The following is a 23769-nucleotide window of genomic DNA, read 5'->3' as shown; positions in this document are numbered from 1 at the left end:
CCCCGGCCCGGGTTACGGCCGCATCCCGCAACCATGTTGGAGGGTCTTGTCGCCAACTTGCTCAACCGCACCCTGGGCATGTACATCAAGAACTTTGATGGTAGACAGTTGAACATCGGAATCTGGTCTGGCGATGTGAAGCTCCATAACTTGGAGCTCCGACGGGAGGCTCTCGATCAATTACGTCTGCCGCTCAACGTTGTAGAGGGACATGTCGGAGAGCTCACCTTGTCGATCCCCTGGTCGAATCTACGAGGGAAGCCAGTCAAGGTTGACATTGAAGATGTGTTTCTGCTTGCGGCTCCCAAGGAAGATCAGGACTACGACCCGGAGGAGGAAGAGCGGCGGGCGCATCACCTGAAGATGGAAAAGATTGAGAGCGCGGAAATGCTTAAGGAACGCAACACAGAGGGCATGAGCCAGGAAGAGCAGCGTCGGAACCAAAGTTTTACCCAAAGCCTGGTAACGGCCGTTGTCGACAACCTCCAGATATCCATCAAAAACGTGCATTTTCGCTACGAGGACTCGATTTCTTCGCCTGACCACCCCTTCGCCCTCGGTGTGACACTGAAGGAGCTCAGTGCCGTCAGCACCGACTCCGAGTGGAATCCCACTTTCATCCAGTCGACCTCCGGTACGACCCATAAACTGGCAATCCTCGGCGCCCTCGCAATCTACTGGAACACGGATGCAAATCTTCTGGGTACAGGTCGAGGTTCCGACATAGGCGCAGAAGCACAGGGAATTGGCCATGCGGAGTTGATCGAGAAGCTAAGGTCGGGCATTGATAGCGAAGAAAATGTTCAGTTCATGCTGCGGCCGGTTAGCGGACGTGCTGGTCTAGAGATGGACAAGTCTGGAGGACATGATAGGGCGGCGATCAAAGCGAGGTTGCTCTTTGATGAACTCAGTTTCGTCCTCGACGACCACCAGTATCGTGATGCGCTGATGCTTGTCGACCTCTTTCACTATTTCATCCGCCACCAGGAATACAGGAAGTTCCAGCCAAAGTGCAGACCAAAGGAGGATCCCCGCGCTTGGCTGAGGTTTGCTGGGGAGGCTGTACTTAGCAAGATCCATGAACGAAATAGGCGCTGGACCTGGGACTACATCAAGGAACGACGAGATGACCGCATCGCGTACATTGACTTGTTCAAGAAGAAAAAGCGCGAAGAAACCTTGACAGGCGCAGACGCCGAAAACTACGAACGCCTGCAAAGAAAGCTCAGCTACGAAGACATTCGTTTTTGGAGATCGCTGGCGAGGAATCAATTAAGAAAGGAGAATGTCGGTGTCAAGAAGCCTGCGCAGCAGCAGTCCTGGTCAGAATGGTTCTGGGGCAGCAAGAAGGAGGAGTCCGAGGAGACTACCATGACCGAAGAACAGCGGCAGGAACTTTATAATGCTATTGACTGGGATGAGAAAAAGGCAATTGCCGACAGTGTCGATGTCCCAAGAGACTGGGTGAAGCTGCAGGTTAATGCAGGTCTTAGAGCTGGAAGCTTCACATTGAAACGTGACCCGCACGGGAAGGCGAATGAAATTATGCAGTTCGTGTTCGACAACTTCAGAGCCAAGGCCTTGCAGCGTCCTGATTCCTTCTCCATCGACCTCAACCTCGGTGGCTTGCGAGTCTATGATGGAACAACGGAAGGGAGTCTTTTCCCTCAGATTGTCAAGGTTAAGGATTCATTGCCAGAACCGAAGAACCGTCTATCCCAAGCTTCTGACAGCCAGCTGGAGCATGATGCTGCCGATGATGCTTCTGACTACAGGGACGGCTTGTTCCACTTAGAACTCGAGAAGAACCCTCTCGAAAGTGACGCCGATTCGATCGTGAAGGTCAAAATGAAGAGTATAGAGGTCATCTACAACCCGAGGTTCATCGTTGAGGTTGTCAAATTCTTTGAACCGCCCGAGAGACATATGGAATCGATTGGGGCCCTTCTGGACACAGCTGGTGCCACCGTGGAAGGCATCCGACAGCAAACCCGAGCGGGCTTGGAGTTTGCGCTGGAGGAGCACAAGAAGGTTGACGCGCAATTTGATATTCATGCGCCTCTGATTATTGTTCCTGAAAGTATCACGCAAGAGAGCTCCCTCTGTTTGATTCTCGACGCTGGTCACATCAGTGTCAATAGCGAACTCGTCGACCGGCAAACAATGAGAGATCTCCAATCGAAGCAGAAACGGCAGTACGAAGAAGGCGACTATAAGGAGCTCGAGCACCTTCTGTACGACAGATTTCTTATCAAGTTGGACTCGACGCAAGTCCTCATTGGACCCGGCATTGAGACCACCAAGGCGCAATTAATCACGGATGTCCAGACCCGAAACTTGCACATCATCGATCGCATCAATGTTGATTTCGTTCTAGAAATGTGTATTGTGCCAAAGGTCACTGAGCTCACCAGAACTCGCATTTCCGGCCACCTTCCAGAACTGCATGCTTCAATGTCCGATGCCAAGTATAAAGGTCTCATGAAGCTGATCGACATTGCGATCCCCAACTTCGATGATGGTAGCACGCCGAGCAACACCGCCAATAAGACGAAAGAAACCACCGTATCTGGCAATAGGGCGAGATCTTCCTCGTTCCAGCCGTCTATCCTGAGAGAGCTTCCCAATGTTGACGAAGACTCTGATGATGAGTCAGAAGATGAACAGAGGAAGAGCGTTGACAAGCCAACCAACATACATCGTCGAGATTTCGAATTCAAATTCACGGTCGGTCGCCTTCGTGGTTCGTTATCTCGCTCCGATCCGAAGGATCCGCTCCGCGACCAGTTGTTGGTTGAGCTGGTTGCCGAAGGGTTTGCGCTGGACTACTATATGCGGCCCTTTGACATGGTTGCAGAAGTTGTCCTGAAATCTTTGAGTGTCGATGATTACATTGAGGAAAATCCAGTCCCGGATTTTAAGAGGATTCTGTCCTCTAAGGGCTTCGATGCCGATGAAGAAAAAGACCTTTTCCATCTGAAGTTCGTTCGAGTCAAGCCGGAGTCTCCTGTTTTCCAATCGACATACGAAGGTGTAGCGATGAACCTTGATATATCTGTCTCCACCATCAACCTTGTCGTTACTAGGAAGACGCTCTTGACACTGCTTGACTTTGTTCTGTTGACATTCACGAACCCGGAACAGCCGAACAACCAGATTACTCAGTCAAATGAGACGAACCAGGACATTAGCACTGTTCAGGAGCAGCCGCAACAAAGCGGAAAAATCCGCATCAAAGCCGACTTGAAGAGTATAGCTCTCATTCTCAACAATGATGGTGTTAGACTGGCTACTCTGAGCCTCAACACGGCCGACGTGGGCATTTCGCTCGTAGACAAAACCATGCTCATACAGTCTCGCATCGGCAGCTTGACTTTGATCGACGATGTCAACACGGGAGCTTCAGAAAACTCTGATCTTCGCAGGCTTTTGACCATCGAAGGCGAAAACTTTGCTGATTTCAAATATGAAACCTTTGATCCTGAGAGTACAACTTACCCGGGGTATGATTCAGAAGTCTTCCTCCGATCAGGCTCAATGAAAATCAACTTCTTAGAAGAGCCTTATCGCAAGATAATCAATTTCCTGGTCAAGTTCGGCAAGATGCAGGCTATCTTCAACGCCGCCCGGCAAGCTGCAGCCAACCAGGCCAATCAGCTGCAAGAAAATGCATCCAGAATGCGTTTTGATGTCGTGATAATGACTCCAATCCTGGTCTTCCCAGGCGCCATAAGGGAAGATCTTCCCCATGATACAGTGACTGCTCACCTGGGTGAGATATACGCTAAGAATACTTTTGTCCCTCTCGATGAGAATGATAAAGATGGCCCTGCTGTTAATCTTATCTCTTCCGGAATTCGCAACATTCGTTTGACTTCAAAGTTCCACTATGACGAAGGTACCGCAGAGGAGCTGGAAATGATCCAGAAAGTCAACCTGGAATTTAGTATCTGCTATCTCGAGCATCAGCAAGACAATCCCAGACCGGACATGGAAGTTGAGGGGTCTCTGTCCCCCATAAATCTTAGGATATCACAGAAGCAGCTCAGATTCCTGCTGGATCTGTCGAAGAGGGTGCCCAACGCTTTTGCCACTGATACTGAGCAACAAGAACTAGAAGCCATGGAGTCACTTCCCTCATCCGTTACAGACCCCACTAGAGAAGCCGAATCTAGGGCAGTCCAGACTAGGCAAGCTCAAGAAACGACGGCACCAGGAGCAAGCCCTAACGACGAGACGTGGGTCCGGCTTGATATGATCTTCAAGGTGGACAGTGTTGGATTAGAGCTCATTCTGTCGAATGACGATGCGCCAGTCGGTTGCTTGGAAGATGCTAGTCTATCCAAATTCTCACTCAATGACACGCGTGTCAAGTTGCGCATGTTGACCGATGGCTCCCTGGAGTCTGAGCTTCTCATTCACTCACTCTCTATTCGCGATAGTCGCAACAAAGATACAAACAAATTCAGAAAGATCATGTCGCTGATCAATAACGACGTCAAGCAACAGTTTATGGCCAGCGTTTCCATGACTCCAGGTCCGAACAATCATCTCATTGCGATGCTGACCATCGACAGCCCGCGAATAATTCTTGCCCTGGACTACTTGTCAGCTCTTCAATCCTTTGCTAATTCGGCTTTCGCAACAGAGGAGCCAGTTGTTGAAGAAGACGGCGATGAGTCACCCGACGAGTCGGAGCCAAGGACTAGCACTGCTGATAGCATTGAAGAATCTACAATAACACCATCAAGCGGAGGCGCTGCGCCTGCCGCTGACCGTCAGATGACTGTGTCTTTCCGAGTCAACCTTGTCGATGCTCAAGTAATAACCATCGCAAACCCGGCCATTACGCATACCGAGGCCATCGTTCTTGGAACGAAGCAGCTGCTATTTTCACACCAAAATGTCTCTACACTACAGATAAGCAAGGTGGGGATGTTCCTGTGCCGCATGGACAAGTTCGAAACAAGCAGGCTTCGAATTCTGGATGACTTTACCCTGGAAGTATCCGTCGATAGTCGCCCACAGGAAAAGGGCTCCTCCTTAACCTCCATAAATGTCCATATCGAGCCGTTGGTTCTGCGCCTTTCTCTTCGCGATATTCTAATGGCGATTCAAATTGTCAACAAGGCATCTGAGATGAGAGCTCAAGGTACACAGTCTATTGAACATGAAGAACCGAAAAAGCTGTCGGATGTCAAGAGCACAAGACCGATTTCCTCTAGGAGACGATCCAGCGGCAGACAGACCTCGGCAGCAATGGTCTCGAGGAATGAACGACACTCGAGTGCCACAGCTAAGAACGCGGGCGGAGAGCTCGTTTCGCAACGCTCTGCCGTGCTGAAGCGGGAGGAGTTGAACGCTCAAATTGATGGTATCAGGGTAATCCTTATTGGAGACCTTCACGATCTTCCACTGCTCGACTGGAGTGTCAAGAAGTTCAACGTTGATATTCGGGACTGGTCGTCAACACTTCATGCCGATACCAATTTCGAGACATTTGTCAATGTGTATAACTTCTCCAAGTCAGCTTGGGAACCCCTTATTGAGCCTTGGCAGCTAGGGTTCCACGTTGCGAAGGAAACTGCCCCTGAGATCCTGTCTATAGATGCCTACTCTCATAAGACGATGGAGCTTACAGTTACTTCGGCAACTATTGCCCTGGCGTCAAAGTCTTTCCAGTTCCTATCAACGGATGAAGATGTTCTCTCCAAGCCAAGAGGTGCTGATGCGCCCTACCGAATTCGCAATTACACTGGCTTCGATTTGCATGTTTGGGCCGATGTCAGCCCTGACGAAGAGGGGCCGGCTGCTAAATTGGCTGATGGTGAAGAATACCCTTGGAGATTCGAGGATTCTACTGCTATGCGTGAGACGCTTGCGCCAGAAGGCCATGCTGGACTGGTTGGAGTCAAGCTCGAAGGAAGTGGTTTCGACAGCATTAGCCGCATTCCCGTTGTTCGTGAGGGTGAGATCCTGTATGGTCTGAAGCCCAAGAAGGACGGTATTCTTCACCAACTGCTTGTGGAAGTCAAGCTGGGTCCCGACAATGTCAAGTATATCACCTTCCGCTCGCCACTTGTTGTTGAGAACAGCACGCAAATACCTGTAGAGTTGGGCGTGTTCAACCCTAACGATGGCCATCTTCTGAAAATCGAGAAGATCCTTCCTGGTGATTCGCGACCTGCGCCCGTTGGGGCAGCGTATATGCACTCCCTTGTTATTCGCCCTGATCAGGGCTTCGGCTATGACTGGTCCCGTGAACAATTACAATGGAGAGAGCTCTTGCGTCGGCCAACGCGGACAATAAAGTGTCTTAGTGAAGGCGGACAACAAGCTCCTCCATTCTATTTCCAACTGCATGCTTCATTCAACGCCCGAGATAAATTGACAGGCGTCTATCCTTACATGCGTCTCCGGATCTTCGCTCCAGTTGAAATTCAGAACCTTCTGCCTTACGACTTCAAATACCGCATCTATGACAAGAACACCAAGAAGGATTGGACGAACTTCCTGCGCAAAGGTGGTGTGAGCCCTGTCCATGTCGTTGAGCTATCTCATCTGCTACTCCTCAGCGTCGACTTAGAGGACACTGTCTTCAGGCAGAGCGACTTTGCAATCATCAATGGCAACTCTCAGGACTACAGAAGAGAGCACGTGCTTTCATTGAAAGACGATCGAGGCATTCAACTTCGACTGAAGCTCCATTACTTCAATGTGCCTGACAGCGGTGGAGCTTTCAAGATTTCTGTCTACAGTCCGTATCTCATCTTGAACAAGACCGGACTTCCTATGGAAATTCAAAGCAAGGCCTTTTTACAGTCAGCGCGGTCAGCGGCTGGACAGGGCCTGATGGCTGATTCGAGGCATGGTGGGCGGTCGCTTCCTTACATGTACTCCTACCACACGGATGACCAGAAGAATCGTTCCATGTTGAGAATTGGTGAATCTGCTTGGAGCAAGCCTCAGAGTTTTGAAGCTATTGGGAGCACATTCGAGGTCGTTCTTCCTGACAGGCATGGTAGATCTGAGATCCATTCAGGTGTGTCTGTCGCCGAGGGCGACGGAAAATACAAATTGACGAAGGTCGTGACCATTGCACCACGCTTCATTCTGAAGAACAAGCTAAACGAGGACATCCTGGTCCGGGAACCTGGCTCGTCGAATGTCCTACAAATCAAGAGTGGTGAACTGACACCCCTACACTTCTTACGCCAAGTTGTGGACAAGCAGCTGTGCCTCTGCTTCCCGGGGGTAAACAATCAATGGTCATCGCCCTTCAACATTGCCGATATTGGAACCGTACATGTCAAGCTTGCCAAAGCTAATCAACGCCAGAGACTTATCAAGGTTGATATTATCATGGAGGGTGCAACTCTTTTCATCCATTTCAGTTTTGAGCCTCGCAACTGGCCTTTCTCGATGCGAAACGAGAGTGACATGGAATTCATTTTCTTCCAGGCTGTGAGTATACTTTGTCCGCCTCAAAACATGCATTGCTAACGCGACCGTAGAACCCGAACCTTGAAGACGACGAGGAAGACAGATCCAATGGCTGGCGACCTATTCGCTACCGCCTTCCTCCTCGCAGCATCATGCCCTATGCCTGGGATTATCCAGCCACCAAGAACAAGTCCCTTGTCTTAACATGCAAAGGCAAGGAAAGGCACATCAAGCTTGCTGAGATTGGGAATTTGATACCGATGAGAATTCCCCCAACCCAGTATGGAGAGACTCAGAAGATCATTGATATCAACATTGTTGCAAATGGTCCAACCCAGACTTTGGTCTTGTCGAACTTCAAGGCATCGAAGAGTATTTACAAACAAAAGGGTCAAGCATCACAGAGCAGCTTGAGTACTGGCTTCGAAGTGAAAGAGCTTGATTCGGATGTCAACTTCAAAGCCCAGCTCCGGCTTGGAGGCATTGGCATCTCCTTGATCAATCAAAACTTAAAGGAGCTGCTTTATCTGACATTCCGCGATATTGAAATCAAATTCAGAGAATCAAGAGTTTACCAGACTCTGAACACCACAATCAAGTGGATTCAAATCGACAATCAGCTGTATGGGGGCATCTTTCCCATTTTGCTGTATCCCAGTGTGGTTCCAAAGACTGGGAAGGAGATGGAAGCACATCCAATCTTCCATGCTATGGCTACCCGCGTTAAGGACGACTCCTATGGTGTTCTCTATATCAAATATGCCACAGTTCTTCTGCAGCAGATGACATTGGAGCTTGATGAAGATTTCATTGCCGCAATGCTCGACTTTGTTAAGGTGCCTGGTGCTTCGTGGTCTGAGCCGCACGAAGGGAAACTCTGCGATGAGGACTTGAACATTCCAGAGCCGCAGAATGAAGGTGTCGCTCAGGACGTGTACTTTGAACTTCTTCATCTGCAACCTATGCAGATAGACATCTCTTTCATGCGTACTGAACGTGTGAATGCGGAAGATGCTCTGCAACCGTCCAACCCGCTGATGTTCTTCGTTCATGTCATGACCATGTCAATGGGCAATGTCAACGATGCTCCGGTACGTCTGAATGCATTGATGCTGGAGAATGCGCGCGTCTCCTTTGGAGTGCTTGTCGGCAACGTCCAGAGACACTACACGCAAGAATTCCTTCGCCAAGTACATGTGGTCCTCGGCTCTGCAGATTTCTTGGGCAACCCTGTTGGACTGTTTAATACCGTCAGCTCTGGTGTGGCAGATATCTTCTACGAACCATACCAGGGTCTGGTCATGACTGATAGACCCCAGGAGTTGGGTTACGGTATCGCAAAGGGTGCCACCAGCTTTGTGAAGAAATCCGTCTTTGGATTTTCTGATAGTATGGCCAAGCTTACTGGAAGTATGTCCAAGGGTTTGGCTGCTGCTACATTGGATAAAGAATTCCAGGACCAGCGGCGGATGTCCAAGTCTCGGAACCGGCCCAAGCACGCCTTATATGGCATCACAGCAGGCGGTAATGCATTCGCAACTAGTCTAGCAAGTGGAATTGGAGGACTTGCCCGTCATCCACTCCAGGGTGCTGAAAAGGAAGGTATTCAAGGATTCTTCAAGGGTGTTGGAAAGGGCGTTTTAGGTTTGGCGACGAAGCCTGCGATAGGAGCCTTTGACCTTGCCTCAAGTAAGTCTATAATTACACTTTCGAAGCAAACCAGGAACTGACCCAAATTAGATCTGGCTGAGGGCGTGCGAAACACGACAACTGTATTTGATGCCGAGGGACTCGACCGTGTTCGTCTCACTCGCTTTATCGGCACCGATGGTATCGTGCGGCCCTACTCTCAGCGCGAAGCGTTAGGACAATTCTGGCTCAAGACGGCCGACGATGGAAAGTACTTCAACGAGGATTATATCGCACACCTGGAACTTCCGGGACGGGACATGCTGGTCATGTTGACTTACGATCGGATTATCCTCGTGCGCACCAAGAAGCTGCGGACCGAGTGGGACATGCGGTTGACCGACATCCAAACTATTTCCAAGGAGCGTACGGGTATGAGCATCACTCTCAAGGGTGGTACGAATGGCCCCTTCATCCCGGTTCAAGATGAGAGCTCCAGAAATTGGCTGTATCGGCAGATAGCAATTGGTGAGTGCACATACGGCCCAGCAACTGCTATGTAGCTTTGCTAACTTCATTTAGCCGTCAACGCCTTCAACGAGAAATACAATTCTCGCGGCTAAACACAACACATTTCCTGTTTCTCTTAACGATGTTATGTCGGCTGATGGTTGGGTAAAATTTCCTACAAGGGTTGATTCGAAGTCCGATATGACATGAAATGGATGGTGAAAGGCAGAGAGAGGTTGTAATGATAACGCATTGCTATTATTCATCTTTTGGTCTCTTTCCCATGTTACAGCAAATTAAGCGAGAACGGTTCTATTCGTGCAGCTTATCTTTCTCTTTTCTTATGATGTTTGTTAATGTACATACATGCATTACCTGATCCACTACGCTGTGGTCAGTTCCTTACGTTAATTATTATTATCGATTCTATTCAGCTGCAAGCTACAGCACAGATGACTGCATTAGCAAGGACATAAAGCTTGTCTCACACAACATGACAACAGGCATAGACAGCACAGAAACATAGAACCAACCCCCCTACACCACTTGCTACTAGCCGAACACGCCCATATCCTATCCATATCCTATTGACCACACCCATTCAATCAATCAAAATGGCCCCCCAGCGAAACATCCTGACACGGCAAGATCAACCAACTACTATCATCCAACAACCTAATCGTAATCTTTCCCCGACTCTGCGTCAACTCTTCCACATGCGGAGAGAAAGTCGTTCGATAGATTCGTTGCACCAGATTCCAGATATTCTGTCTTTCCGGAGCATCGAACGTCCACCACGCCAGGTGGATTGGTCTCAAGTTGGTAATACCCACGTTACTCGTCTTGGAGTATTTTATAAACCCCTTGAAGAAGTATATCATGTCGTCACGAGTGGCCGCTGTGACGAGCCAGCAGCAGTAACTGCCCCTTGTTTCGATAGTTTGGACCATATAAGAGTAGTAGGGGCGATGGTGGTTGGGAAAGGTAGTTTGAGGTTGGACTTGGGTGGCGTCGCCCATTGTGATTAAGGATAATGTATGTTATTGATGGATTTTGGGTGGGAGGGTGTTTGGCTTGGAGTAGGAGTTGCGTTTAATTCAAAGGTAGGTAGGTAGGTAGGTAGGTAAATAGGTAGTTCCGGGACACACAAGTCGTTCGTTCAACTTGTGGGTTGTTTGGTGCTTTTATATCTATCTCACTTCTAAGCTGTGAATATGTGCCATTACCCTGGAAGGGCTCAGATATTATTCTTCTATGTGTGAATGAAACACTGCAAGTGATTGGTGGAAAGTTAATGTCTTTTGGCGTGTGATGGTCGTCATTGAATGATGATGGATCGATCTACTTATGATAGCTTTGCGCTGGATTCCGAGGGATGACTTCCCGGAGAGTCGACCTGGGCCCGAATCCGGTTGGCGATCGAGATATTGAATGTGGGATAATTGGCTACATAATAGTTATTCACAAATAGTATTGTTGCTACCATGGCCTTTCTGGTTTATATATGTCTGTAGGTAGTAAGCTTGCATTAATGGCAGCATGAAACTGGTAGTAATAACCAATCGGACATGACAGCTGGAGTAGCAATATTGCGTCTTGTTGTTCTGAGTATTAATACTACTGATATTCTTCTTCTCTTAGTCTAGCGCGTACAGGAAGGTCTGGATGGACTCCTTGTCGTCGACACACTTTGAGGGTGGTGCCGTTGTTCTTCCACATGGGACGTAACGCCTTCTCGTTTCCTGATTCCTAGTGAGAAGATGCCAACTTCTAGTATGTCGAGAAAATCCATGCAAGTGAAGTTCGGATTGAATTCGATGCACGCTATATGTACGTATGTAAATAATACAATAGTGCCAAATTCACCTGTATGCCTGCCACCCAGTCTTTGAACCAAAGCATTGAGATTAAACAAGAAAAGAGATGAGGAGAAACTGTAAAGTAGACGCAAACGGACAGTCACGGTGAATACAAGGGCCGAGAAGGAAATCAGAATGGGAAAAGAGAAACGAGAAGAGACCAGAGCGTTTGTTGAGGTGATGGTTATGATCTCAAGACCACCGTATCAATGAGGTAGAAAAAGATATAGGTTGAAGATGGTATTGGGTTGTTTCTCGACGTATGACACATGAGGACGAGGAAGGATAAGAGCAGAGAGCGCGGTGCATATCAAAACATTCCTATGATATTGTAGCTGTAACAGGCGATGATCGTAAAAAAAAGGGAGAATCAGAGGTAAAAGATCGCTTATTCCTGGACGGAATTCCCGCTGGTCACTGTAGGTGGTAGCCGGGCCGTCTGTAGGGCTTCAGGCAATTTCAGCGGTGCCGCGGGAGCTGATTGCAGCTTGTCGAGCTTTTCGCCTCTCAGAACCTTCTCCATCTCCTCCTTTGTCAGTGTCTCGTATTCAATCAAAGCCTTAGTCAAGAGCTCCAGCTCCTCCCGCTTCTCAGTCAGAATGTTGCTAGCGCGGGCACGACCCTCCTCGACTAAACGACGGACTTCGGATTCAATCTCCTGCTTCGTTTCCGATGAGAGGCTGTCATAGTTGCTCGACAGGTCAACGTTTCCGAGCTTCTTGGAGTAGCCGAAACGGGTGACCAAGGTAAAGGCGGTTTCAGTGGCTTGTTGAATGTCCTATTACATGTCAGTGACTACGTACTTTGAGCTAAGGTGTTGAACGTACCGCAGAGATTCCACTGGTCACCTTGTCGGGGCCGAAAACGAGCTCCTCGGCAGCCTTACCGCCCATGGAGACGTCGATATCCGAAAGGTATTCAGTGTAATTTCTCGAGACCATGTCCATCTCAGGCAGGAAGTGAGTCACACCCAAGGCCATGCCTCGAGGAACAATGGTGATCTTGTACAAAGGCGTAGAGGAAGGAGAGAAGTAAGCAACGAGAGCGTGACCGGCCTCGTGGTAGGCAGTGAGGATTTTGTCCTTGTCTTGAATGATACGGCTGCGAGCCTCAGCACCCATCATGATCTTGTCCTTAGCCCAGTCGAAGTCCTTCGGGCCAACCTTGGTTTGCTTGTTACGGCTGGCATAGATGGCAGCTTGGTTAACAAGGTTCTCCAAATCGGCACCAGAGAAACCGGGGGTACCACGAGCAATGACACCAACATCAACATCCATGCTGACCTGGACCTCCTTCATGTGGTGTCGGAGAATATCCATACGACCACGGACGTCGGGAAGACCAACAGTCACCTTGCGATCAAAGCGACCAGGACGCGTGAGAGCCTTATCCAGAAGTTGGGGGTAGTTGGTTGCGGCGATGATGATCACTCCGCTGCTTTGGGAGAAGCCGTCAAGTTCAGTAAGCAGTTGATTCAAGGTTTGCTTCACGTAGGCGGCATCCCTCTCGTTCCTCTTGGCACCAATGGCATCCAACTCATCAATGAAGATGATGGCGGGGGACTTGCTGCGGGCTTGAGTGAACAATTCACGAACGCGCTTGGCGCCGACACCCACGTAGACCTCATCGAATTCAGAGCCAGACATGTAGAAGAAAGGAACACCAGCCTCCCCTGCAACAGCACGAGCCAGCAAAGTCTTTCCGGTACCAGGAGGACCAACCAGGAGAACACCCTTGGGCAGCTTGCCACCAAGCGAGGAGAAGCGATCGGGGTTAGTGAGAAATTCGACGAGTTCCTGAAGTTCTTCCTTGGCTTCATCGCAACCATGCACATCGCTGAAACGGACAGTCTGCTGCTGAGGCTGAGCTTCGCTGTTCTGCGGGCCCCTGATGTTCTTCAGGGCACCAGTCGTTTCAACCAAGATTGTGATCATAACCAGAGACAGATAAGCGAAGAAGGCGAAGTAGAACAGGAACTTGACCCATCTGAAGACAGCACTTCCGGTTGACTCCTCCACAACCACGTGCAGAGGATCTTCCTTGTTTCCAGTGCCAGTCTGCTTGACTGCTGAACCGTAGTGGGTAGAAGAACCGAATTGTCCACCGTGAAACTGAGTTGCGACGGCCTGGCCGATGGCTTGCAGCCGCTCGGGGCTGACGGCCTGGCCGGACGCAGGGACCGCTACCGCAGAATCCACGCCGCCAACGCGTTGCAAGGCTTTCATGTAGAGTTCGTCCGTAGCCGCATTCGTGGCAAAATGACCGCTTTTGTACCGTTCAACGATTATGGCAGGGTGGTTTGCACGGAGGAGGGCCTGGTAGAAAGCATTCTGAGCGTTTGCGCTGCTAGGGTTGTTGTTGGCAGTCTTCTCCTTCTGCGCCAACAGATTGTGAGAAGAACCACCAAACAGAAAACGCTGTTGCTGTAACCGGGAGAGACCTTGTACTTGGGGGGCGTGGCGAAGACGGTTGACGGACATGGATATCGTGGAGTAGGAACGAGCAGAGGGAGAGGCAAGATGACGGGTAGCAAGAGACGGCGAGGTCCACATTGTGGTTCCTGGAATGAAGTCAAGTTAGAGCAAGTCTTTCTTCTAGGTATAAGAAGAGAAATGTATACCATTGAGCAAGGAGCGAGACCATCCGCTTTGAGTGGTCTTGTTCAAGATGCTTGCCTTCAACGCCTCGGAAGACACAGTAGCCAGGAACTCGGGCAGCTGCACACCACTTGATCCCTATACGTATATCAGCGCACTAGCTCCATCATTATACGGCCGACTAGGGAGACATACCGTGGAGGTTGCTTCCGCAACCGCGCGTTGGGAGGGCTGAGGGGCGGCATATCCGGAGCGGGAGGCGTGTTCGACGTTATTCCGGGGCGCATTAAACAACCGTGTCATTGACGGCCAGAGATCTGAGGTCACGGCCGCAAGACCCTGCCGGAGAGTCAATAGTTAGCGAAGGCAAGTTCAAGCGTGGACAGATAGCAAGGCTTACCGGCTTGGGGAAGGGGACTTGGAAGGCCATGGTTGTCCGAACTAAAGCGGCACTTGGCCGCGACGTTGATGATAGTAACCCTTCGGCGCGATAGGGAGAGGGTGGGGCACAGTAACGATGATGATGAGATCAATCCTTAATCAAGATACATGCCATCCCCGACCACAACCAGACGACAGATTTGAGATGAAGAGAGGAAAGAAGAGAGGCCAAACCAATGACGATGCTTGGCTGGTCGTTGCTCGGCGGCGAAATTCGACTGCCGACCCGGTGCTCTGCCGGCTGCTGTCGCCCCCCGTAGCCAGAATGACTGCCTATATGCCTCAGGCATGCGACATCGAATTCCACGCCATTCCCCAAACTTCCCCGCCCGCATGGATGCGTTCTAGAAGGCTGCACCACCAGAGCTTCCCGGAATTTTCCCGCTGTTGACACGGCCATATATCTGGTATATCTGCGTCATGACTTCTCCAACCGTACTCATGCCATGACCATCATGGCCGCGCACGATCCTCAATCCACTTTCTGAACCGTATACGCAGTACCATACAACATGAGTCGTTGCCTGTTTACAACCCGTGGTTCAGATCGGATACCAATGGCTAGAACATCATCAGAGTCAAGCTCAAAGGTCCATCCTCTTTGTCACAGACTATCTATATAACGGGACACGCCCTTCAGACGCGTTCACAACGCAGCTGCGGATCAGATACTTTAATGCTCCTTCCTCTCTTGGCACCTTTGAATCAATCTCTATCTTTGACCTCACCGATCTGGACGGATCTCCGCAACGTGTTTGACATTGATAAGTTGGAGAGAGCAGTGACCGGTATTCTAACTAAGATGCCCGTGGCATGAAGCCCGCTATACGACACATATGATGTCGAAACGGACCATCTTCCTCATGGGTGCGCCCACGTTGCGGAATCTCCAGTGGAATGAAGAGGAGCTGCTGAACGCACCGATATCTCCATTTCATAGTCTGGATACGCAAGACGTAGGCCATTGGCCTTTCCCCGATGGTCAGCCCGTGAAATGGAGACTATTGCAGGATCTGCGCAATCCTGGGCTTCTCCCAGAAATCTACAGGTGGGAGCCGGGTCGAGATGCTCGCTTCCTTACTATACGGGACATTGCAGGCTCTGATGGGACTTCGCGGACAAAGCCGGATGATTCGGTACTCTCGCAATTCTACAACCATTCATTTACCGTTCACGAAACCTCGGAGATCTCGACTCCGGGGTTTCACTCTGGCGACTCCATGCGCAGTAGTGGTTTATCGGTCGGAACTTCCTATGCGACAAGCAGCGAGAAGGACGGGCCAACGCCAGGGTTCCCAATCCAAGGGCCCCTCACTGATCTCCGGGATATCCCCACTGCGGCGTATCTGAATTCGATCGTGCCGCAGACGATGACGGTGAATCTGATTGTAGCGATTATCGCCATCCACCCTCCACGGCGGGTGGTAACGCGGCAATGGAAGCAAGAGCTGGATCTGGTTGAGATGGTGGTTGGGGATGATACAAGAAGTGGGTTTGGGGTTACGTTCTGGCTTCCTCCTGTGAATCATGCGGTCATGGCTGGGGAAGGTGACGACGAAGGGGAGGCGCTGGGGGTGTCGCTGGCAACGCTACGTCCACGGGACATTGTTCTGATGCGGATGGTAGGACTGAGCTCCTTCCGGGAACGGGTATACGGGCAGAGTTTGAGGAAAGGGGTCACGAAGGTTAACCTGCTGCACCGCCAGCGGGTCGACGTAACCGAAGCAGGCGGGCTCTACAGTGCGAAGCAACTCCGGGATATTCAACAAGACCCTGCAGCCAAGCGTGAGGAAGATCTGCCGCTGATGAAGGTGAGCAAGGTGCGCGAGTGGATCAGGAGATTTGTATTCGATCCGGTAGGCGGTGATGGGGGCCGGGGAACTTTTACACGTGGCTTGGCTGGAAAGGGCCATTCACTGCCCCCAGACACGCAGGAGTGAGCAGGCAAGCAGGCAGAAAGTGATATTATATATATAGAAAATGGCCTGGAGTAAGGTCTGCTACCTACTGCTTTATATATTGGCTGGGAACTTTGTTCCTTCCCTAATATATCTATTTGCTCGATTCATTATGTTCCTTGTTTAACCTGCAGTTCTGAGGCGCTCCTGAAACCTGCCACCAGCCTTAATGAACCCGTGACCACAGCTGGGGGCTGTTAGGAAAGGGCGGCAACAAAGAAAACCGGATGATCAGGAGACACGGATGGAATTGATGCTTATTCCTCCTGCATACATTCTGGGTAACCCGCTAAGGTAGGTACTACGTTGTGTGCTAAAATGAAGAGGGAATGCAACCCGACAGTTTGAACGCCATCGGTGGCCAAGTTACTACCATGTATGAGGCCACCCTTTGATTGGATAATGTGATGGCACTAGGTAGTTCTAGATGGGTTACTAGTAGTCTTTTTATTCTTTCTTGCTTTTTTTTTTTGCCTTTTCCCATCGACGATAAAATTTACTTAGGGGGGATATGCACGTACTGCGTCAATCGTTGCGTGCATCAGCTGTAATGTAAGTCTACTTGATTAATGTTATCATGGTCATGATCATGATATGCAAGATTTCGTAACCTGAAGCAAGAATGGCATAATATCACCAACCTCATAACTGATCATAATTTAAGAAAAGAGTTCAATAATAATTACTTGATAAATGTATAATTTAAGATGAGAGACTACAACATTTTATGGAGCTGTAGAGAATAATTCAGGGGGCACTGCTGCCCCACTGGGGGCACCTGAACCCGCCGCAGTGATTAGTTGGTTCTGGGCCGTACGATACCCGACTATACCCTAAGCGGCAGAACCTGCTGGGCGAAGTGGCGCTGCCGCAAACGTGCGCAGGTTGAACCCGGTGTTCCTGGCGAGTACCAGTGAGTGCCAGTGAGTGCCATCTTCAAGTCACAAGGCTGTAACTCTGCTACACACTGGCCGTTTTAAGGGGTCTTGCCAGTGACCACTTTTTTTGACTTGCTCATAACTTACCGGCCCGTACATACACAGCCATTACGGCCCGCTCTCCCCGAATCGCAACGCCAGGTGGTCTCCTCTTTCTCTTTCTGCCTTCCACTCTCCTTCTCCTCCTCGTTCTTATATTATATCCCGACCGTTCTTTTTCCTCCTTTCCTTTCCTTTCTCTTCCCCGTCTGTGACCATCCGCTTCAATCAATCAATCAATCGATCAATCTAATCTCTCCAACGTCCCCATCTTTGGATCGTTGGAACAACTGCTCCCTTCCTCTTCCATACACTCTCTCCACCTTTCCTTACTTGACCCCCCCCTCTTCCGTCGGCGGGCTTTTGTTCCACCTGTCCAACTCGTTCTTTGCTCCGGTCATTCGTTTGGAGCGAGCCTCCCGATCGCTACTCTACCCTACAATTAATACCTCCCTACAGCAACCATGAAGGGTATGTACCAGTCTACCTAATTGTTCCTTCGGACTCGCTGACTTTTGACTATCTAGCCCTCATTCTCGTTGGCGGTTTCGGTACCCGTCTGCGTCCTCTGGTGAGTTGATCACCCCCGCCGACGATCGTGACGTCGAACATACCAGTCGATTCATGGCCGGGCCGTGGGAAAGCGCACACAAGCTAACCGTTCTCAATGCTGTCTAGACCTTGACCCTCCCTAAGCCTTTGGTCGAATTCGCCAACCGGCCCATGATTCTGCACCAGGTTGAGAGCTTGGCTGCTGCTGGTGTCACAGATATCGTCCTGGCCGTCAACTACCGCCCCGATGTTATGGTGTCGACCCTGAAGAAGGTACAATTGCCCTAGCTGCACGGGTTGCCGTCCGCGAATGCTCACAGCCGTCCCTAGTACGAAGAAATCTACAATGTCAGAATCGAATTCTCTGTGGAATCCGAACCCCTCGGCACGGCTGGTCCCCTGAAGTTGGCGGAGAAGATTCTGGGCAAGGACGACAGCCCGTTTTTCGTCCTGAACTCCGATATTATCTGTGACTACCCCTTCAAGGAGCTGGCCGAGTTCCACAAGAACCACGGCAACGAAGGTACCATTGTGGTCACCAAGGTCGACGAGCCCTCCAAGTACGGTGTCGTCGTCCACAAGCCCAACCACCCCTCGCGCATCGACCGCTTCGTTGAGAAGCCCGTTGAGTTCGTCGGCAACCGTATCAACGCCGGTATCTACATCCTGAACCCCAGCGTGCTGAACCGGATTGAGCTGCGCCCCACCTCCATCGAGCAGGAGACCTTCCCCGCCATTGTCAAGGACGGCCAGCTGCACTCCTTCGACCTGGAGGGCTTCTGGATGGACGTTGGTCAGCCCAAGGATTTCCTGAGCGGTACCTGCCTCTACCTCACCTCTCTTGCCAAGCGCAACTCGAAGCTGCTCGCCCCCAACAGCGAGCCTTACGTGTATGGCGGCAATGTGATGGTCGACCCCTCCGCCAAGATCGGCAAGAACTGCCGCATTGGCCCCAACGTGGTGATTGGACCTAATGTGGTAGTTGGTGACGGTGTGCGTCTGCAGCGCTGTGTCCTGATGGAGAACAGCAAGGTCAAGGACCATGCGTGGGTTAAGTCGACCATTGTTGGATGGAACAGCTCCGTGGGCCGCTGGGCTCGCCTGGAGAACGTTACGGTGCTGGGTGACGATGTCACCATCGCCGACGAAGTCTATGTCAACGGTGGTTCCATCTTGCCCCACAAGAGTATCAAGCAGAACGTTGATGGTGAGTTAATTGTCTACATTCACGTGGCTCATTGCTAATTCAAACTCTTTAGTTCCTGCTATCATCATGTAATCCTTTTGTCACGTCGACATGCCCTTCACCTTCGATATACACCACCTACACTGAAGTCACCAGATGCATAGAAACCGGAGTTGATCGTGTCTTTCTCTTTCGAGCAGTGTAGAACCCAGAGGGGGTTCTAGACAACAGGACGCTGCTTGGATACAGTGCGGTCTACGCCTCTGAACCATCTCCCACTCGCACCCGTCCATTCTTACCTTCGTCTTGTGCTCGTCCGTGTCCGCATGCTAGAGGCCTTGATGGTAGAAGCGTGTCTGATTCGGGTCATCCTTACATCCCTTATAATCAATCCCGAGGTCTCTGATCTCTTACCTTGTTCTCCCGCATCTTTCTCCGACGGACTGTGTGTCACCAGTGCTGTTGCTTCTTTATTTACCGGCTTTCTCTTTCTGCTACCTTGTTTCCCCGGGGGATGGTGAGCACATGGACTAATACTCTATCTGATTATAATGACGTATGTGGACATGGTTAAAGGAATGTAAATACGGGAGGCAGGATCAGAAAAACAATCTCATTATCTCTATTACTCTATTCCTCTATTATAGATGCAGTATACAGATGCAGATGCAATATGTGATATGCCCGAACCCATGCAGCAGATTATCCCATACAAAACTAAGCAGCAGCAGCACCCTCCTCCCTCTCCAAAATCTCCTCCCACTGCACCCTCAACTCCTCCATCTCCTGCCAACACTTCCTTCCCAACTCCTCAAACTCGACCTTCTCCTCCGCCGTCAAATCCCTCGCTCCACGCTTCCTCCTCCGCAACCGATCCTCCATCACCACCGCCTCGCCAACCACACCCCCATGACCCCAGCCATCCACCTCCGTCGAAACCGCCTTATCCCTCCCCAATCGATCACACGACGACCCCCATTTCACCTTCCCGCCCCCATGAGCCCGATACACCTCCTCCGCAGCATCCAGCTCCTCCTGCCGACTAATAGCCAACCACGTCGGCGCACACGCCCCCGCATACGTCGACAGCGTATGCCACGGCGACCCCAGCAACCGGGCAATATAAAACGACGCGATCATGCACCAAAACAGCGGCAACGCCAACGGAAGAATCCCCGTTCCACACACGCCGGGGTGCGAGAGGTACATGCGTGGCTCCTTGCCCTCCCTTTCACCACCACCCTTCTCATCCACCCCTTTATCAAGGGGGGTATAAAACCCTTCCACCCACTTCCTACTCCCCTCCGACTCCGCCGTGAGGGCAAGAATATCCGTAAGCGTCTTCGAACTCTCATACGGCACAGTCGACCTCAACCCCTGAATATCCTCCACGTTAAAATGATTCACGGTGGCCTCGATACTCGAGACCCAGATGACTCGGCCCGGCTGGGTGGATTTCCGGAGCAAGCCCATAACGCCATGCGAGAGCATGTAGTGTCCGAATACATTCGCCGTGAAGACGCTACCTAGTCGCGGCTCATCCGGTAACGTGGTTTGAGGCGGGGTGATCATCCCCACGGGCGCGATCTTGTGCGCGAACCATGAGACGCTGTGCACGAGGTCGGTCAGAGTCCCCCAGATCGCGCGAGGCCAGTCGATTCCTGTCCATCCGCCGATGCCGGCGTTGAGGACGATGGAGTCGAGTTTTGGGAGGGTTTGGGTGAGGCGGGTGGAGAGCGCGCGGACGGAGGGGAGAGAGGACAGGTCCACGGTTTCAGGGTGGAGGGTTATTCTGCTGGATGAGGTGGGGGAGGAGATGGGGGGAAGGAGGAGTTGGAGGTGGTGAAGGGTTGAGGAGGCTTTTTTGGCGCTTCGGGTGGTGAAGATTATGGTTAGGTGGGTGGTGGGTGGGTGGGTTGTGAGGAAGGTGTTTATTAGACGTGCGCAGATGGCGAGGCCGAGGCCGCTGGTGGAATTGGCTTGTTAGATTGTTTGTGAGGTTGTTTGGGGGGGATTGAAGGGGTGTGCTGGTGGTCAGGTGGGTTGTAGGGTTGGGAGGGCGCAATTGAGGGCTGGGTACCTGTTTGCGCCGGTCACTAGGACGTAAAATTGGTTGTCTAGGTCATGCTGTGGTGATTCGGCCATTGTTATGGGCCTGATTCTGGTGGGTTGCAGGGAATTGAGCCGGGTTGGAGGTGAAGCTGGTGCTGAATGGTTGAGGATTAATTGGGGATTGTATAAATCTCCGATAAGGGGTGATTACATAAGGGGCTGATATGGAATTGGTCATGTGATAGGAAAGTATTCAGGTACATTGTGGGGAGCATCATATTCATTTTACTTAAAGTGTAGAGGAGAGATCATGATAGTGAAGATGATATATGGGAGTATAGTTAGGAAGGTTAATGGTGGGCGATCTGTGTCAATGCTAATCCCCGTCTCATAGTGGTCACTATATAGCATATGTATGGTCTGAATAGCTTCACGACATAACCCAATCTAGTATACAATGGAATGCTTATATCATCGTTAACAGTACACATTACACATAACATATCAGCGTCGATTGCAAAATACATATGAAAGAAAACTTCTGTAAGAACAACTAAATACCACAACCTCCCCAACCAATCTACCTCCAACCCGTCACCTACTATACTAGTAGTATATACTTCTATATCTACTTCTACAGATCCACTCACCCACCCTCATGACCAAAACCCACCAGATAATCCTATCACATAGAACACACAGCTTACACTCCTACAAACCTCACCACTCACACACACACCCTCCAACTTACCATCTATTCCTCCCAAACCTAAATCCAATCGACCTCAGACGATCCCACCAACCAAGCCCCCTGTCACCTCGTATACCCTCGCCTTCATCTGATATATCATCGTCCTATGAGGTTGAAGTTTATTCTTGCATGCACATACACGCACACATACATGGTAGGCGATAAGTTATCATCAGCATCATCATGCGGCTCTTTTACACCCATCCATCCATCCATCCATCCATCCATCATCGCCACATAACCATACTACAGAATAGGATGGTCGAGAAACTTAAACTATAATTAGTGTTAACAAGTGAGTGGTTTATGGTTCAGATAACAAAACAGTTAGTAACGTAGATGTGATGTGCTGCTGGTCTTACTCATACAGCCTGATCATGATCTTGCCACTATGCATACTGCACCATACATACATACATATCACTAATTATTGAATGTAGCGACTGGATACCCAAAATTAATCATATAGTAAGAGTAGTAAGTATCTATTTGTAAAACCAAAGTACCAACTCATCCACCATCAGTGGCAAAAAAAAAAAAAAAACGGCATCAACCCAACTACTACGCACCCACACATAGTATCTATCCCACACATACCATACCTACCTACTTACGACGACCACATCCACATCCATACATATACATATACATATATGGCTAGCTGAAAAACCTATTAGATTTGCCTCGTCGCTGCCTGACACTAACACACGTCTAGATCTATCTATATTAGGAGCGAACTTGGAAGTAGGCAGAGATGCATCAACATTTTAAATTTACATAATGAGTTAAGTTGAGGCATAAATGGCTGGCTGGCTGAAGGGGCTAGACGCCTCCCAGGTGCCTGTCAGAGTTTTTAAGTTAGAGAGTACATACATGGCGAACAGGAGAAGGTGGTATGCATGTATGTGTGTGTGTATGTGTGTTCGGGATTTGGTAGGGTAGGTAGGTAAGGCTTCTTTTTCGGGATGTGGTTTGTGCAGATGAGGTTGATGCATGGAATGGGGAGAGAATGTGTAGAAGGGAGGTTGTTCATTGTAGATACAGATGATGTTTGCTGTGGTGGTGGTGGTGATGATGAGGCTCGAGTATACTTTTTTTCTATTGATGTAGGTGAAGCGTGGTCAGATTTACTAGTTACAGTGTTGATATCGAGCATTGGTAAGCAGTAAGCAAGCAAGCTAGCTAGCTAGCTAGCGACGAGCGATGAGATGACTAGATAACCACTACTATAGTCGGTCTGGGGCTATGAGCTTGAGCTATATGGACAGTCTGATATAAACAGCTACTAATTCAGACGCGGGGGCGTCCATCCAGAACACTCGAAATGGGCAACCAGCGCGGGTTTGCGAGTCTGCGAGTCTGGAGAGACAGTGACAGCGCCACCAGCTAAACTAGTTTCGAATCTGACAGGCGAGGCGTCAAGACGCGAAGGAATAACCCGACCATTTTCACCAAATCGGGGTCAGCCCGTCAGCACCACACGCCTCCCCCCACCCCTTCGTTATTGTTTTGATTTGCTTAGCAAACAAGAACAAGCAGCGGACCTATCGAACCCAGACCTCTGTAGACGAGCTCACATGGGGTTTGCCCAGCCTGTCATGGTGTGGATTATGGGGTTGTTTTGACCAGGATGAGACACAGCCACGCCCGAACAGCTGCACCCTGTCATTAAAGTTTGGGGGTGGGAAAAGGTTCAATCAGATCGTCAACTGAGCTCGGTAGCATCTACCAGCCGTTTATGACCAATCAAAGTCGCGAATGCATAGGCAAAGTGGAAAAGGGAGGCAATGCCGGAATTAGCAAAAGAACGACTG

The 23769-nt window shown here is 50.2% G+C and overlaps 6 protein-coding genes across 6 annotated transcripts; 3 read left to right on the top strand and 3 right to left on the bottom strand.

Moving 5' to 3' along the window:
- BO83DRAFT_441110 (membrane morphogenesis protein VPS13) lies at positions 1 to 10032 on the top strand. The gene is made up of 4 exons (XM_025536313.1): positions 1 to 7464; positions 7515 to 9132; positions 9184 to 9600; positions 9655 to 10032. Exons 1-4 carry the CDS (start codon positions 34 to 36, stop codon positions 9693 to 9695), a joined length of 9507 nt encoding a protein of 3168 aa, XP_025383624.1. The 5' UTR covers positions 1 to 33; the 3' UTR covers positions 9696 to 10032.
- A 144-nt stretch (positions 10033 to 10176) lies between these two features.
- BO83DRAFT_456029 (uncharacterized protein) lies at positions 10177 to 10638 on the bottom strand. Its single transcript, XM_025537055.1, has one exon. It carries the CDS (start codon positions 10599 to 10601, stop codon positions 10188 to 10190), a length of 414 nt encoding a protein of 137 aa, XP_025383623.1. The 5' UTR covers positions 10602 to 10638; the 3' UTR covers positions 10177 to 10187.
- Positions 10639 to 11367: 729 nt separating this feature from the next.
- BO83DRAFT_382309 (i-AAA protease YME1) lies at positions 11368 to 14646 on the bottom strand. The gene is made up of 5 exons (XM_025532199.1): positions 14439 to 14646; positions 14234 to 14377; positions 14062 to 14176; positions 12269 to 14001; positions 11368 to 12219 (listed from the first exon to the last, which is right to left on the bottom strand). Exons 1-5 carry the CDS (start codon positions 14466 to 14468, stop codon positions 11830 to 11832), a joined length of 2412 nt encoding a protein of 803 aa, XP_025383622.1. The 5' UTR covers positions 14469 to 14646; the 3' UTR covers positions 11368 to 11829.
- Positions 14647 to 14824: 178 nt separating this feature from the next.
- BO83DRAFT_370077 (uncharacterized protein) lies at positions 14825 to 16542 on the top strand. Its single transcript, XM_025529887.1, has one exon. The coding sequence runs from the start codon at positions 15316 to 15318 to the stop codon at positions 16417 to 16419; it is 1104 nt and encodes a 367-aa protein (XP_025383621.1). The 5' UTR covers positions 14825 to 15315; the 3' UTR covers positions 16420 to 16542.
- A 1336-nt stretch (positions 16543 to 17878) lies between these two features.
- Positions 17879 to 19245, top strand: BO83DRAFT_431413 (mannose-1-phosphate guanyltransferase; the record flags this gene model as incomplete). Its single annotated transcript, XM_025535578.1, has 5 exons — positions 17879 to 17885; positions 17942 to 17985; positions 18093 to 18239; positions 18297 to 19173; positions 19226 to 19245. 5 exons carry the CDS (start codon positions 17879 to 17881, stop codon positions 19243 to 19245), a joined length of 1095 nt encoding a protein of 364 aa, XP_025383620.1.
- Positions 19246 to 19869: 624 nt separating this feature from the next.
- BO83DRAFT_420749 (3-keto-steroid reductase) lies at positions 19870 to 21550 on the bottom strand (the record flags this gene model as incomplete). Its single annotated transcript, XM_025534949.1, has 2 exons — positions 21233 to 21550; positions 19870 to 21118 (listed from the first exon to the last, which is right to left on the bottom strand). The coding sequence occupies exons 1-2, from the start codon at positions 21295 to 21297 to the stop codon at positions 19870 to 19872; spliced, it is 1314 nt and encodes a 437-aa protein (XP_025383619.1). The 5' UTR covers positions 21298 to 21550.
- Between the last annotated feature and the right edge of the window lie 2219 nt (positions 21551 to 23769).

Source organism: Aspergillus eucalypticola (genome assembly GCF_003184535.1).
Source record: "Aspergillus eucalypticola CBS 122712 chromosome Unknown BO83scaffold_33, whole genome shotgun sequence".
In the NCBI taxonomy this organism is placed as follows: domain Eukaryota; kingdom Fungi; phylum Ascomycota; class Eurotiomycetes; order Eurotiales; family Aspergillaceae; genus Aspergillus; species Aspergillus eucalypticola.
This window is presented reverse-complemented; position numbering and strand designations above follow the sequence as displayed.